This window comes from Callorhinchus milii, unplaced genomic scaffold, assembly GCF_018977255.1.
Source record: "Callorhinchus milii isolate IMCB2004 unplaced genomic scaffold, IMCB_Cmil_1.0 Scaffold4, whole genome shotgun sequence".
NCBI lineage: Eukaryota > Metazoa > Chordata > Chondrichthyes > Chimaeriformes > Callorhinchidae > Callorhinchus > Callorhinchus milii.
Window position 1 is genome coordinate 66183790 of NW_024704745.1, and position 14763 is coordinate 66198552.

Sequence of the window (14763 nt, forward strand, 5' to 3'; positions counted from 1 at the left end):
AGAAAACTAACAAGAATTACTCATTGATATTTGTAAAACTCCAGCCAGGGATGGTGTAATTCCTTTAAAATAGGAGCTCAGCAATTGTCCAGGATACACACAACATATTTTAAGGGTGTGAAGTTTAAATAAAACAAGCTGCAAACTCTTGTTTCATTTTAAGGCACAAATGTAAAACTAAGTGTGTGGTTCTGGAGTTAATCTTTCCATTTCTGCCTTCCAAATACAGTATATGTAAAATTTGAATGTGGAATCTTTAAAAAGCTCACCATTAGTTTGAAAAGTCTTAATTTCTAATATGTTACAAATATTTGAACTTATTTATAGCTTTTTTTCTATAAATGTGTATTCTTCTTAGTTAAATAATTGCCTTCGATTTTCTTCTGAACCTTTCAATTTTGTCCCTATTTTATTCAAACAATACATTTGAAACAAAAAATGTCTTGCTACAGAAGTTTTAATGAACACTTTACGTAAACAACGTAGCAACAAAACATGCATTACAGTAGTTCTAATAATTACATCTATTGATACCATAGGTTGTTTTGCTCAGCTCACACTGAAAAGAACATTAACTCGCAGAACTGCTGTATTTGTAATTTTTTCATGCGCATATGAAATTTGCTGAGTGTTTTAACACCAACAACTGCTTCCTCTTCAAACAGATTCTGCACAATAAACACTTACACTTGTTAATCTTGTAATTGTTAACTAAACTGCTGGATAGTTCACAAAAGTGGCATTTTTCCTCCTCCTTTACACAAAAGTTACTTGGAATGTCCTGTAGTCACAGCCTGAATAATTACAAATCAACAATGGTTGTCTTTCTGCTTTGAGACTCTGCAATACTCCTGGTAAGTCAGTTTCACTTTTCTAAGATATGACATTGTTTTTACTGTATTTTGTTTTATACTCATGGCATGAAACACAACATATTAGCAACCTGTTAGATAAGATACTTACTCAGTAAATTGACTCAATATCAAAAGCACTTGTGATTTCAGTGCTCTATTTCTAAATTGTGCCCTCTACTCATCTGCAGTAATTCGTACAACAACCAATTGCCTACTCAATCCAACCCACTCTCTTAAGGGAAGTGACCGTTTCACTCACAAAATCTAAAGTCAGTTCACTACAGGTTATTCTGGTTAGCGCTTTGAGACATCTCAGTGGCATAATAAGTGAAGTCCTGTAGCTCAGTGGAGCAAGTACATTTTTAACTTATTACATGGCAAATCACTGCTGTTATGCTTTGAACTGGCACTTCTTAGTTACAGTTCTGGAACCACTGCTATATTTTGTATACAATTGTTCTTTGTGGATTTTTAATTGTTTTCTCACTGTTGTCACTCAAGCTTATAATAAAAAGCTACAATTATTAATACATATGTAAGCATCTTGCTGTCCTTGCCTGGTAGATCTCGGCTTGTAGTAATAAAACCAAGGACCTTCTGTTGTTCCTCCAACAGTCGTTGAAGCTGTTCCATCTGTTGCTTTTTCAACTGTTCCTGCTTTTCTTGTTGCCACTCTCTTAGCTATTGAAAACAAAAGAGATAATTGTGTGGCTTATACAGCAGTATGAATACATTGGACAGTAAAGAAACTATTGTTGGAGATTTTTTTTCTAAACCAATTATTCTGTCATTCTTATCAAGTAAAAAGTTAGAGAAAACTTTGATTTTGCATTAGGGTCTAAGTAAGTCTCAGTATGATAATGTGTAAATATATCTAAATAAATATATTGTTCAGTACAAACCTGTTCAAGTTTTTCCATGAGGGGATGATTGCAGATTAACTCATCAGAACTCTCAGGTTCATTAACTTGCTCCACTGCCTCATTACTGTATAGTAAACCACCTTTAACTGAAAGAAAGTGCTGGATCCCATCTGACTGAAGATCTAAAGTTGTAGCGTCATTTATGTCAAAATCAGATGGTTCCTCACCATTCAGTCCATGTACATCCAGCAGAGGTTCATATTGAAGAGAGTCTATGCTGATACAGCTACTGTTGGTTGAAGCATGAAGTGGCGAAAACAGAGGATTGAATGAATTAATTTCATCTTTGAGTCCGTGAGAGGGAGATGTGCTTGTATCGTTAAAACTGAAAGGTTCATTTAATATCACTCCTGCACGAGCAACGTTTGTTGTCCACTGATTCATGAAGTTTTGTGCCTGGTTGTTAAGAAGTGAGGACATTTTAAGATTCTCCATCCAGCTGCCTCAGTTGTGAAAACACTAAAACTTCTTGCTGGGCAATCTTAACCATTTGGACATCAAACTTCTCTCATCTTTAAAAATCAAAACACAAGTTATTTCTCTCAAAATATAGAATTTAAGAAAAGTAGATCTGAAGGAAAGACATTTTACATTTAAACATTTTTGTAAGCAACAGACAGTGGATAAGCAACGCTGTGTGCAAACATTGATGAGTAAAGAAGTTACAGAATAATTATCACAATTTGTGATTTTTGTGTGTTCTATAAATGTCATACATTTTTATGGATAATTTAGGAAAACAGAGTGTGCATATTAATATTACCCTTCTATACAAAACAATTTCACTCCAACTATATTTGTTAAAAAATGTTCTGTCAGTCAATTTTGAAATATCTAATGGAATAATAAAAAACACACAATCCACTAAGTAGGAATGTCTAAGAACAATGTACTATTTCTGCTGGTGGCCTTTCGCTTCAATTTCAAATCATGGTGTTTTTTCATATAACCTCAGCAAGCAAAATATATCCTGTGTACTTCAACATAATGTGCCGTTGCCATGTTTCCACACCACCATATCTGCCAATTTGTTTAAACTACACATACTGTAAAAAGAACATACACACATCGGCATTTTTTAACCTATTTTTCTGAAGCAATATCAAAAGAAACAAGAGAACTTTGCCAGATTTCCCCACTTCTAACCTGATTTTAACAAATTAAAAGCTTTTGATCCTGGTAGAAGTTCTCTTTACACAATGCTGTGCATTGGAAGACACCAACACTTAAGAGAATTAGACACCCATATTTCTACATCACAATGCTTAGGGATGGGCAGAATAAATATTATTTATATCGTAAAATATTAGTGACAACTTAAACATTAACCATAAATACTCTTGTGAGCTTCATGTCATCAGAAATCATTGATATCAAAGCCACTTGGTCTTGAAATACAAACAGTAAATCTAGAGCAGGTTAATCAACTAAAACAAGTGCAAAATAAGTTAACAGTTTGGATCAGATTAAAAGGTAACCATCCAAAACATTAACAAACTTTTCTCTTTCAATTCTAGTATATACTGGCGGTGATTTCCCTGTGAGAAACGAGATGTTAAAGTGAGGTCCCAACTGCCTGTTCAGGTGGACATTACAGATCCCATGGCACTATTCGAAAAGAGAAGGGAGTTTCTCCTAAACAACAATCCCCTGAATAAAATTGGTTGCTCAATCCATGGCTATGACATTGCTGTGCGCAATGTTGGCACACAAAGTACAGGCAATTCGTCTGTCTGACATCGAGTCCTGGACGAGAGACAGCTTTCTTCAGCTCAACGTGCGCAAAACTGAGGCCCTCCTGATTGGCTCACGTCAGCGCCTCCGCACCTCAGGCGCTGACAGCATCAGCATCCAAGGCTGCACTCTCCACCTCTCAAAGCCGTCAGGAACCTCGGGGTTCTGTTCGACCCTGAACTGTCCTTTCTCCCTCATATCCGCACCACAACTGGCACCGCCTTCCATCACCTCCGGAATATCACCAGACTACGGCACTACCTCACCCCTCACGCTGCTGAAACTCTGGTTCACGCCTTTATCACCTCAAGGCTGGACTATGCGAACTCCCCATCCCCCAGAGGATCGAATTCAAGATCCTCATCCTCACCTACAAGACCATTCACGGCCTTGCTCCCTCCTACCTCTCTGACCTACTATCCCCCTACCTACCTGCCCGTACCCTCCGTTCCTCTGGCTCCGGTCTGCTCCACATCCCCCGCCCCAACCTCCCTACCATCGGTGGCCGGGCCTTCAGCCTCTCAGCCCCGAGGCTCTGGAACTCCATCCCCAGTGCCTTCGCCGCCTCCTCCCTTTCCTCCTTCAAGGCCGGTCTCAAGACCTTTCTCTTTGACCGAGCCTTCAGCTCCCCTCTCGACTCTCTACCCCCTCCTCGCTCCCTCCCTTCCCTCCCCTCACCCTGACCATTTCCCCCCTCCTCGCTCCCTCCCTTCCCTCCCCTCCCCCTGACCATTTCCCAACGTGAAAGGCGCTCTATAAATGAAATCTTGCTGTTGTTGTCTATCCTGTGAAGCCCTTTGAGACGTCAAGAATGGTAAATGTGTTCGCTCGGAGGCCGCCAGCTCTGAGGGGCTCGTCAGGACATGGATACCCACAACGGTAGCACAAACAGAGGCGATGCGGATCAATTCACATCCCACTCGGAAATTATCCCTTAAAAATTTAGGGCGGGCAGAGAGCTGCCTGGGGCCGTCATACCTTTGAAGAGGCGCAGTTTAACAACGACAACAACTTACTTTTTTTGTGTGGTGGGGGGGGGGCGGGGAGGGCGCTTTCACGTCGGGGAGGACGTTCCGCTCTCTGCGGTGATGTGTGGGTTAGTGGAGCTCAGCCTCAGCCTCGGGTCACACCGCCAGGCCGCTGTGCAGTGCCTTTCCAGCACTCCCGGCCCCCGGCTCCCGGCTCGGGCCCCCCGGCCTGAGCGGCACAGCTGCTCACTCCTCACAGCTGCTTTTGCTGAGGGTCAGCCCTGGAACCGCGCCGGTTTCTCGCGGCTTCTCCCCTCACAGCAAAGCCCGGAGGGTTCGGCGAAAGCGGCACAAAGAAGCGCTCGGGGACGCCTGAGGGGCGCGGTGTAAATACAAGTTGTGGTGGTTGTTGTTGTTGTTGTTGCTGACAGGGACAAGGAGACCGCGCAGAGCAAACGCCCGGACCACTCGAGCAGCAACTCATCCCCTACAGTATTCTGAGGTACCTGTGACTTCGCTGTGACTGTTGTTGTGGTGGTTGCAGCAGCCGCACTGCCCTGACCTGACCGCCGCCGTCAGTTAAACTGCAGTTTCCAACGGTTCAGAACTTCGATCAAATCTACCGCCATTTTGAAACTTTCAACCGCCGCACTCAGTCCGCATGCGCCGGGGGAGGGAGGGAGGGAGAGGGGGGGGATGTGGCGCGAGGCACCCTGGGAATTGCAGTCCTCTTTCACCTGGAAACTACATCCCCCGCCATCCCCCTGGTGCGCCGCCTCCCACCCCACGGCCGCGAGCGCCCAACTGCCGCGACGCAAGACGTAACGTCGCGTCGTGTTGTGCAGCTCCTCAAGGCGGGAAGGAGGCGCCGGAATGAAGGAAAGAAAGATTTAAACGTTAGGCCTTTAAACGTCTTTTCTCCGTCGTCCCCGTGTAAATGTGGAGTCGAACAAAGTAACAGGTTGCGGAGATACAAAGTGGGGGGGGGAGAGGAAAAATGTCGGTTTACTTCAGTTGGCAGCGTTTTTTTCTTGGGGAGGGGGGTCAGAAGGTTTGGGGTTTAAGCCAACAACGACGACGACAACAACTTTATATAGCATTTACGTAGCGCGCGTCACGCGGGGTCGTGTCCCGGAGCGCTTGGCCGTGGTGCCGGAGTCTGACCCCGAGCCGGGGGCAAGGCGGAGGGATTGAGGGAGAGGGTCCCAGAGTTCCGGGGCGTAGTGACTCAATTCAGACTTGAGGTAACACGGGGCTGACACGACCTCGGATACGCCGGGCTTACAGATGTGACAGAGTCATCCTTGTGTTTGATTTTGCACCTAATCGTGTCGCCAAGCGGTCTCGAAGCGTTCACAAGGTTTACTGTAAAGTGTGGTGACTTTTGTAGGTGAACGGGGCAGCCAACTTACTTACCCACAGTAACGTCCCATAAACAACCGTCAATTTACCTGGGCGTTGTTGGCCATAACCACCGGGAGAAACTCCTTTCTTTTTCGGGATGTTGCAATGGAAACTTTAATGTCATCTCTAAAGTGATGTTAAAGCTGAGGTCTTGTCCACAACACTTTTTTTAAATCTTTACCCAGAAGCGAATTAATGGCACAAGCGGGTTGCTAGGAAAGATAGACGAGGACAGGACACTGGCCTTGTTATTTTAAAAAAAGCTTGTTACTGTTATGGGAAGGACATTGGCTGGATATTTTGGCAGGATGAGATCAAATAATAATAATAATCCTTGCATTTGATTATCATGCTTCTCAGAATACGCTGTGAAATGAATTGACTGTACATTTTGTGGATGAAACGCAGCAACCAATTGTGCACCTCCACCTCCCTCGGCGTTTTGTTCGACCCTGAGCTGTCCTTTCTCCCTCACATCCGCACCACAACTGGCACCGCCTTCCATCACCTCCGGAACATCGCCAGACTACGGCACTACCTCACCCCTCACGCCGCTGAAACTCTGGTTCACGCCTTTGTCACCTCAAGGCTGGACTACGGGAACTCTCTCCTCGCCGGCCTTCCCGCCACCTCCCTCCACAAGCTGCAGGTCATTCAGAACTCTGCAGCTCGTGTACTGTCCCGCACCAGGCTTCGGGACCACAGTACTCCCACCCTCGCTCGCCTCCACTGGCTCCCCATCCCCCAGAGGATTGATTTCAAGATCCTCATCCTCACCTACAAGGCCATTCACGGCCTTGCTCCCTCCTACCTCTCCAACCTACTATCCCCCTACCTACCTGCCGTACCCTCCGTTCCTCTGGCTCCGGTCTGCTCCACATCCCCCGCCCCAACCGCCCTACCATCGGTGGTCGGGCCTTCAGCCTCTCAGCCCCGAGGCTCTGGAACTCCATCCCCCAGTGCCTTTGCATTGCTTCCTCCCTTTCCTCCTTCAAGGCCGGTCTCAAAACCTTTCTCTTTGACCGTGCCTTCAGCTCCCCTCTCGACTCTCTTCCCCCTCCTCGCTCCCTCCCTTCCCTCCCCTCACCCTGACCATTTCCCCCTCCTCTCTCCCTCCCTTCCCTCACCCTGACCATTTCCCCCCTGCTCGGGTCATGACCCAACTGTGCAGCGCCTTGGGACGTCCTCCTGACGTGAAAGGCGCTTTATAAATGGAATCTTGTTGTTGTTGTTGTGCACAGCAATGTCCCACAAACACTGGATTGATTGACCAATTTTTTTTTAAAAAAGGGATTTATTATCCCCGGAAAAGCAATCCACCAATCGACTAACAACCGGGTTCCTACTTACTGCTAAGTAAACAGGCGTGTGGAGTAAGGAAACTTTGGCCCTGCCCAGGAATCAAACCCAGGTCCTCCCGCTTACGAGGAGAGTTCTCCAACCACTAAGCTAATGGATCAAAGAGCCCTGTAAAGTGGACTGGCTATTTTGTGGGCAAAATGTGGCAGCTGGTCCCACAGCAATGTCTCACAAACAACCATGGAGTGAGTGATCAGTTTTATTTTGGGGATTGTTGGCCAGGACACCAGGAGAAACCCCCTTTTTTTTCGAATATTGCCATGGGATCTTTAACATCCACCTGAGCAGGCAGATGGGAGCTTGGCTTAATGTCTCAATCCGAAGGATGGTATATTCCTTGTTATATAACATTCAACCCTTTTTCACATGTTCTGATATTGTAAGGTGAAGCAGCTTGTTCTGGATGCTGCCAAGTATGTCATCAAGATATTAAAAGTTAACCAGGTCACAAAGATCTTCCAGTTGTTTCAAGGCCTGAAGAGATTCCTCAGAATTCCAATGGAATTCATTTATAACCTGGATTTTAATACAAAATTTTGTAATTTTAATACACAGAACAAAAATAGAAAAATAATACTAATAAACCTTGCATTTGATAATAGTGATTCATGTAAGTGTTAATTTATATTCGTGACCCTGCGGTCATGTAAGGACTGACACAAATGTTGTCTGATTAATCACCGCGTAGCCTCACCCCTCGTCCAATCGACTGTGGCTGCGCGGTGAGTGACAGCGAGAGGGGCGGGGCCAGCCTTTCAGTGCGGACACAGGAACTATCCACTGACCGCCCAGACCCCGGAAGTAGTGCGGATGAGGCGGCCGACGTTGTGGCAGCGCAGGGCTGAGCGGTGTCGTGTGTCTGACTGATTTCACTCGCCATCGCTCCGGACTTTCAGCTGTTGAGGGCGAGAGGAATTCAACCCCAGGAGCTCCGGAGAGGTTTGTTGTTGTTGTTTGGTGGTGGTGGTGTTGTTGTTGTTGTTTGGTGTTGTTGTTGTTGTACCGCTCCCCGTGTTGTGTGGTGACCGTTAGCTGTGGAGCAACTGGAGAGGTAATTAGTATTACCAGTAGAAAAGTTCATTTTGCAATAAAGTAGTAACTATTATCGGGAGAGGGGTAACTATAACTAGTTGGAGAAGTCATCCCCCACCCCCACAAATCCCTTTTTTTTTAGGTCAGGCTGGTGTCTGACACTTGTGGAAACCCACCGCCGCGCTTACAGCAATCACAAACGGTCTCCACAGAGTCAGTTATACAGCACAGAAGGAGGCCATTCGGCCCATCGTGTCTGATCCGGCTCTTTGAAAAGAGCCATCCAATTCCATCCCACTCCCCCGCGCGCTCTCCCCAAAGCCCTGCAAACGTGTCCTCCCCAAATAATTACCTTTGTCGAGAAGTAATACAAGGAAATCAAACTTGTAGAGATTATGAGGAGACAACAAAAGAGACTCCATGAGTGTGATAGAACCTGCCAAGGGCCTGGGAGCTATAAGAGATTTAAGAGGGTTAGTTGACTTGCCGCTCGCTGTCAAAACATTGTGAGGCAGCAATAAACAAAGCAACGATCAGATAAATGCGTCAGAAAGCTTTTTGAGTTGGGGTGGATTCCTCACTCCCTCACTCACCATGTTATCAGGTGACACTACTCTCTCTCCCCCCTGCCCCCGACTGCCATACACGATGATGTTGATGTTATGCCCTGGGAGGGAGTGTTCGGGTGTGAATGTGCGGGGCTCTGCTTGCAGGCGCTTGTCGTGGAGCTTGGTATTTTATAACCAATGCTTCAGTGACTAGATTCGGGACTTTCGAGTTGGGAGGATAAAACCAGTAACCCGTTTATATTAATATAAAATACGCACTTCTCAGACAACAACAACATCCTAAAGGATGTTGAGACAGTGACATAGTTCCTGATACCTAAGGGATGTAAAAGACCGAAACAATACAACAAACAACAAAAAAAATTACATTTGTATAGCGCCTTTCAGTCAGGAGGACGTCCCACGGTGCTGGACAATCAGTGTTTGTGACCCGAGCTGGGGGTCGGAATTGGGGAGGGTGACCGAAGGCATGGTTGAAGAGAAGGGTCTTGAAGGAGGCAAGGTAGGGGGTGAGGCGGAGGGACGGTGGGATGGAGTTCAAGGGTGGGGGCAGAGTGGCTGAAGGCCCGCCTGCCAATCATGGTGCGGGCAAGGCTGGGGATGTGAAGTAGACCGGAGCCCGCTGAGTGGACTGGGCGCGCAGGTTGGTAGGCGTTTAGGAGGTTGCAGAGGTAGTGGGGAGCAAGGCCATGGGGGGGCTTTGAAAGTGAGGATCAGGGTCTTAACCTGTATCCTCTGTGTGATGGGAAGCCAGTGGAGTCGGGCGAGGATTGGTGTGATAGGGTCACAGAGCCTGGAGTGGGAGAGGACACGGGCTTCCCGAGTTCTCGATGATCTGCAGCCTATGGAGGGAGCTGTTGAGGAAGCAGGGAGCTTGTGTAATCGAGCCTGGACATTTTGAATGTGTGTATGAGGGTCTTGGCGGCCTGCGGTTTGAGACAGTGGAGGAGCCGGGCAATGTTGCGGAGATGGGGAAAAGCGGAGCGGGTCATGGCACAGATGTGAGGTATGAAGGACAGTTCACCCTTTGGGCACTGTCCCCTCTTGCCCTTCTGACCCCATCTCCCAGCTCGGGTTCAAAACCCCTGATTGTCCAGCACCCTGGGGACATCTTTCCAATGTGAAGGGTGCTATACAAGTGTAATTTGTTGTTGTTGAGTGTTGAACAGGACGCCAAGGTTGGCTCTATTGGCTCCATGAGATGTAGAGTGCATCCATGGCGGGAGATGCTGTTAGCGTCTGAGATATAGGCTCTGACAGGAGCCAATCAGGAGAGCCTCGGTCTTGTTGACAGTTGACTGCAGGAAGTGAGGAGAAGGATGGGGTCGAGGGAGCAGGTAGTGGGCTTCATTTTTGAGATGATGGAGGTGAAGGAAGAGTGGAAAACAGGGCCGAAGGTGTATAGGAAGGGATGGGTGAGGGCCAGGGCATGAGGAGGGGTGGCGAGGGTGTAGCAGTGGACGAGGGAGAGGTAGCTGAACAAATCATCTCGATTTTGGATTTGAGGAAGTCCAACATCTCCTCGCAGTTGGAATTGGAGGAGAGGATGGGCGAGGCAGGGGAAGGTGGACCATGTAAACATGAAGGTAACATTCTAACAAACATTCAGTTTCCATTCAAACGAGTATTCAATTGAGTTTGTGGTTCCCTGGTCACGATGTCACCACCGTCACAGTGGGAAATAAAGTTTGGGCGGATGTAAGTGGTTTGAAACATCTAAATGACGTGAAAAGAGCTAGGTAAAATGCAAGGATTATTATATCATTATATGTACGAGTTAGGTGATTGTAAGATTTATACAGATCAGACTTGTGCAAGTTTTACATTAGTGCCATGGAAAGAAAATATTGCGATGACCCATAAGTGAACTTTGACGTTTTATTATGATCTTTACTGGCTCTAGTTACAAATAGTGTTTTCACATTGTTTCTTCTCTCTTTGTAACCATTAAGCAATAGTGTTTACAAAGATTCGTATTGCAGTGAAAAAAGAAATACTCCACTTCAGTGAAATAATACCACAGAGCACTTATGTTAGATGTCGGCTTGGCCCAGCGGTAGCACTCTTGTCTCTGAGTCAGAAGGTTGTGGTTTCACGATCCATGGTTAGAACTTTGAACTGATATATTGTAGGGTGGGCGTTGCTTTGTTGGAGTTACTGCTTTAAGGTGACACATTGAACCAAGGTCTTGTCAGTTCAGTTAAATGTTAAAGATCCCACAGCACTATTTGAAAAAGGAAGAAAATTTCTCTCGGTGTCCTGGCCAACAAACCTCAAATAAAATTGGTCACTCACTTCATATTTGATTGATATAACAAATATAGCAAATTAAATTCCCTACGAAATAAACACTGCGTCTGGAATCGAATGCTTACTTCTTCCTGGAGGGACACATCCTGGTTACCTAATTTCTGAGGAGTATTAGCAAGAATCAATTATGAGGGTTTCTAAAGGGTGTGTTGTGGTACTGTTGGAGTTTAACCAACTAAGCAGTAGAGGTAGATAATGCCACCAGTTTTTGATCAGCTTCTATATCTGTTAAGGCTTGGCTTGCAAGGTTAAAATGAGTTGAATCTTGCTGGTCTGTCATCAGCAGTGTCTTGGAGCAGTGCAGACTCGCTTGTCTCAGGAATCCCAGATGTTCTAGACGGCCAAAGAAATTTCCGAGAAGACCCTGCTTACCTTCTCTCTCTCTCCCAATCACACACACACACGTGGTAGTCAGCTGTGTTTCTTAAATGAGATCAGGACACAGTCTGTTCTAGTGTTGCTCACATGATTTTGGGTGTAATACCAATTGCATTTTACATGTTTAGCATTTACCTTTGACTGTACCTCACATTACAATGCTGCAAACTATGTGAATAATGTCCTCCGGATCAGATGTTAAACTGTGATCCCGTCTACACTATTCAGAAAGAGAAGGTAGTCTTTCCCAGTGTCCTGGCCAACAAATCCCCCAAATCCCACTTCAGGCTGTTTATGGGACATTGTTGTGAGCAAACTGGCTGCCGCTTTTCGCCCACAAAACACACAGTCAAAAGCACCTTACAGTATGTCCTATGAAGCGCTTTGAGACGTCTCGACAATGTGATATCAAAGAATCATAGAATCGTACAGCACAAAAAGAAGCCATTCGGCCCATTGAGTTTGTGCTGGCTTGTGCAAATGCAAGAATTAAAAAAATGTTATTAAGTACAGTACTTTGCTTCTGTGCTGTCTTATTATTCACTGTTGGAGACAGTCATTGCATCGGCAGCAATGTTATTGTTTGTACAGCCCCATCTTATTGTGAAAAAGTACTGGCACTTTTTTTACTCAAAATCTAATAATAATCCTTGCATTTGATATTGCGCCTTATCACATCGTTGAGACATCTTAAAGAGTTTCAGAATATACTGTAAAGTAAATTGACTGTATACTTTGTGGGGGGAAATATGGCAGCAAATTGCGCATAGCAGTGTCCCACAAACAGTCGTGGATTGAGTGAGCAAATTATTATTATTATTACTTATTTTTGGAAGAGATTATTACCCTTGGAAAACAATACACCAATCGACTAACAACCGGGTTCCTACTTACTGCTAGGCAAACAGGTGTGTGGAGAAAGGAAATTTACCTAAGGTTTCTCCCTGCCCGGAAATCGAACCTGGGCAGGGCGAAATTTGGGTAATGCTATAATTTTGCCACCATTTACCGCCCATGGGTAGTTGCCTTGAGAAGGTGGTCCTGGGGCTTCTCTTTAATTCGCTGCAGTCTTTGTGGCAAAAGTGATCCCACAATAATGTTCAGTAGAGAAATCTAGGATTTTGACCCAGCAAGGATGAAGGAGCTGGCAATACATGTCCAAGTCAGGTTGTTGTGTGACTTGGACAGAAACTTGGAGATGGCAGTGTGCTCATGATTTAACCCTCAGCTCTTTGGTTTTGCAGCGGAGAGGAACCATGGGTGTATTTTCAGAGTGTGTGGTGGTTCTGGATGTGAAGCAGTTGCCTATAAAAGAGAAGAACAAGCTGAAGACTGCCATTAAAACAAATGATGGAATAATCTCCTACCTGGTCAATCAGCAGGTATGCCATCAGTCACCAATCATATTTAAATGGAGCTGATTTCTCTGATAATTTAACTTCTTTTTGTATTTGTAAGAGGGGATTATTTTGTCTTAAACAGTAGTTTTAGAATTTATTACAAACTGATATTTCACGATTATTTATTCACAACCATAATTCATAAGTGTAAGACGCAGATTGGAAAGAACTTGCCTTTTCATAGCACTTTATCATGTGAACTACTTGCATAATGGGACTTTTACTTTTACAGTGCACTCATTTTGTTGCTTCTGATATCAATGCTGTGAGCTCCAGCCGACTTAAAGCCATCCAGAAGTATAAGATCCCACTTGTCAATGCGACTTACATCACCAGTTGTATTGAGGCAGATCAGCTTTTGGACACCAACTGCTATAAGCTATGTGAACCTACTGCTGAAACGAGCAGCAATCTAACACCGATGAACAAGCATGATGCCAATGGTGGGTGTGAAAATCATGGCGTTATCTCTGCCGCATTAATTAGTTGAGAATAGTTGAGATTTAAAAATAGTAACAAGCTGAGCATTTTCATGTCATTCATTGTATTTTATTCATTTTGGACTCTCCAAGACTCTCCCAAGTGACAAAATTCTTTACTATTTTTGAACTGTTCCAATAAAAAAAATAGCCCAAGAATTGTTGTCTAAGGATCAGCAGAGGGTAGACCCTGGATCCGATCAATAGAAAACATTTCTTGGATCAGGGAGAGTGTGGATTTTACCTCTCCTTGAGGATCAACCAAATATTCTGCAAAGGAAATAGGTTACGAGCCCCTCTGGGACTACAATTTGCGATAATATTCATGTTGTGTTAAGGAATGTCTAAATGAAACCCTGGTAGGGGGTGCTGCCACCTAGTGGTCTTTAGGCCGGCCAGCAAAAATTTAGATAGTAACAAGGCTTATAAAATTGCAAACTTCGATCTATTGAGTGCAATTAAGCATAACTTTGAAGCTGACTAGAGAAATAACATAGGACCAGGGTCTTTTTGTACTTCTGTTTGCATGTTTCTCATTCTCAGACACTACAACATCTTGTGCGGTGTTCCTCAGGGCTCTGTCCTTGTTCCCCTCCCCTTCACCCTCTACATGCTCCCCCTTGGTGACATCATCCGCAGACATGGGGTTAACTTTCACATGTATGCGGATGACACCCAACTCTATCTCTCTGCCTCCACCCTCAACGCCAGGACTACTGGTGTCCTGACCGACTGCCTGTCCGACATCAAGTCCTGGATAAGGGACGACTTCCTCCAACTTAACGTCAGCAAGACTGAGGCCCTCCTGATTGGCTCTCGCCAGCGCTTCCACACCTCGGGCGCTGGCAGCATCAGTATCCACGGCTGCACATTCAACCTCAATAAACCTGTCAGGAACCTGGGTGTCTTGTTTGACCCTGAACTGTCCTTTCTCCTCCACATCTGCTCCATGACCATCACTGCCTACCACCACCTCAGCAACATTGCCAGACTCCGCCACTGCCTTACCCCTCAGGCTGCCGAAACCCTTACCCACGCATTCGTCACATCAAGGCTATATTATGAAATTCCCTCCTCATCGACCTTCCCAACTCTTCCCTTCACAAGCTGCAGATCATCCAAAACTCTGCAGCTCATGTACTGTCGCGCACCAGGCTCCGTGACCCCATCGCTCCCACCCTCATCCGACTCCACTGGCTCTCCATCCCTCAGAAGATCGAATTCAAGATCCGCGTCCTCATTTTCAAGGGCATCCACGGCCTTGCCCCCTCCTACCTCTCTGACCTGCTGACTCCTTATCAACCTGCCCACTCCCTCCGTTCAGCGGGCTCCGACCTGCTCCATGTCTCCTGC

General features: G+C 45.6%; 2 protein-coding genes across 5 annotated transcripts in view; one reads left to right on the plus strand and one right to left on the minus strand.

Moving 5' to 3' along the window:
- Positions 1-5127, minus strand: part of cenpj (centromere protein J) — a 28603-nt gene extending 23476 nt beyond the window's left edge. For 3 of the 4 annotated variants that reach the window (XM_007905599.2, XM_007905597.2, XM_007905596.2), the window contains exons 1-3: positions 4986-5127; positions 1757-2289; positions 1412-1535 (exon numbers count right to left, since the gene is read on the minus strand). In XM_007905599.2, the coding sequence (XP_007903790.2) occupies positions 1412-1535; positions 1757-2212 (580 nt within the window). In that variant the 5' untranslated portion in view covers positions 2213-2289; positions 4986-5127. Of the gene's footprint in view, positions 1-1411; positions 1536-1756; positions 2290-4985 lie in introns of those variants that run through there. The other variant, XM_007905600.2, reaches the window with a different exon arrangement.
- Positions 5128-5337: 210 nt separating this feature from the next.
- Positions 5338-14763, plus strand: part of parp4 (poly (ADP-ribose) polymerase family, member 4) — a 53773-nt gene continuing 44347 nt past the window's right edge. The window contains exons 1-3 of the mRNA XM_042334058.1: positions 5338-5375; positions 12776-12913; positions 13164-13374. Of these exons, the coding sequence (XP_042189992.1) occupies positions 12788-12913; positions 13164-13374 (337 nt within the window). The 5' untranslated portion in view covers positions 5338-5375; positions 12776-12787. The remainder of the gene's footprint in view (positions 5376-12775; positions 12914-13163; positions 13375-14763) is intronic.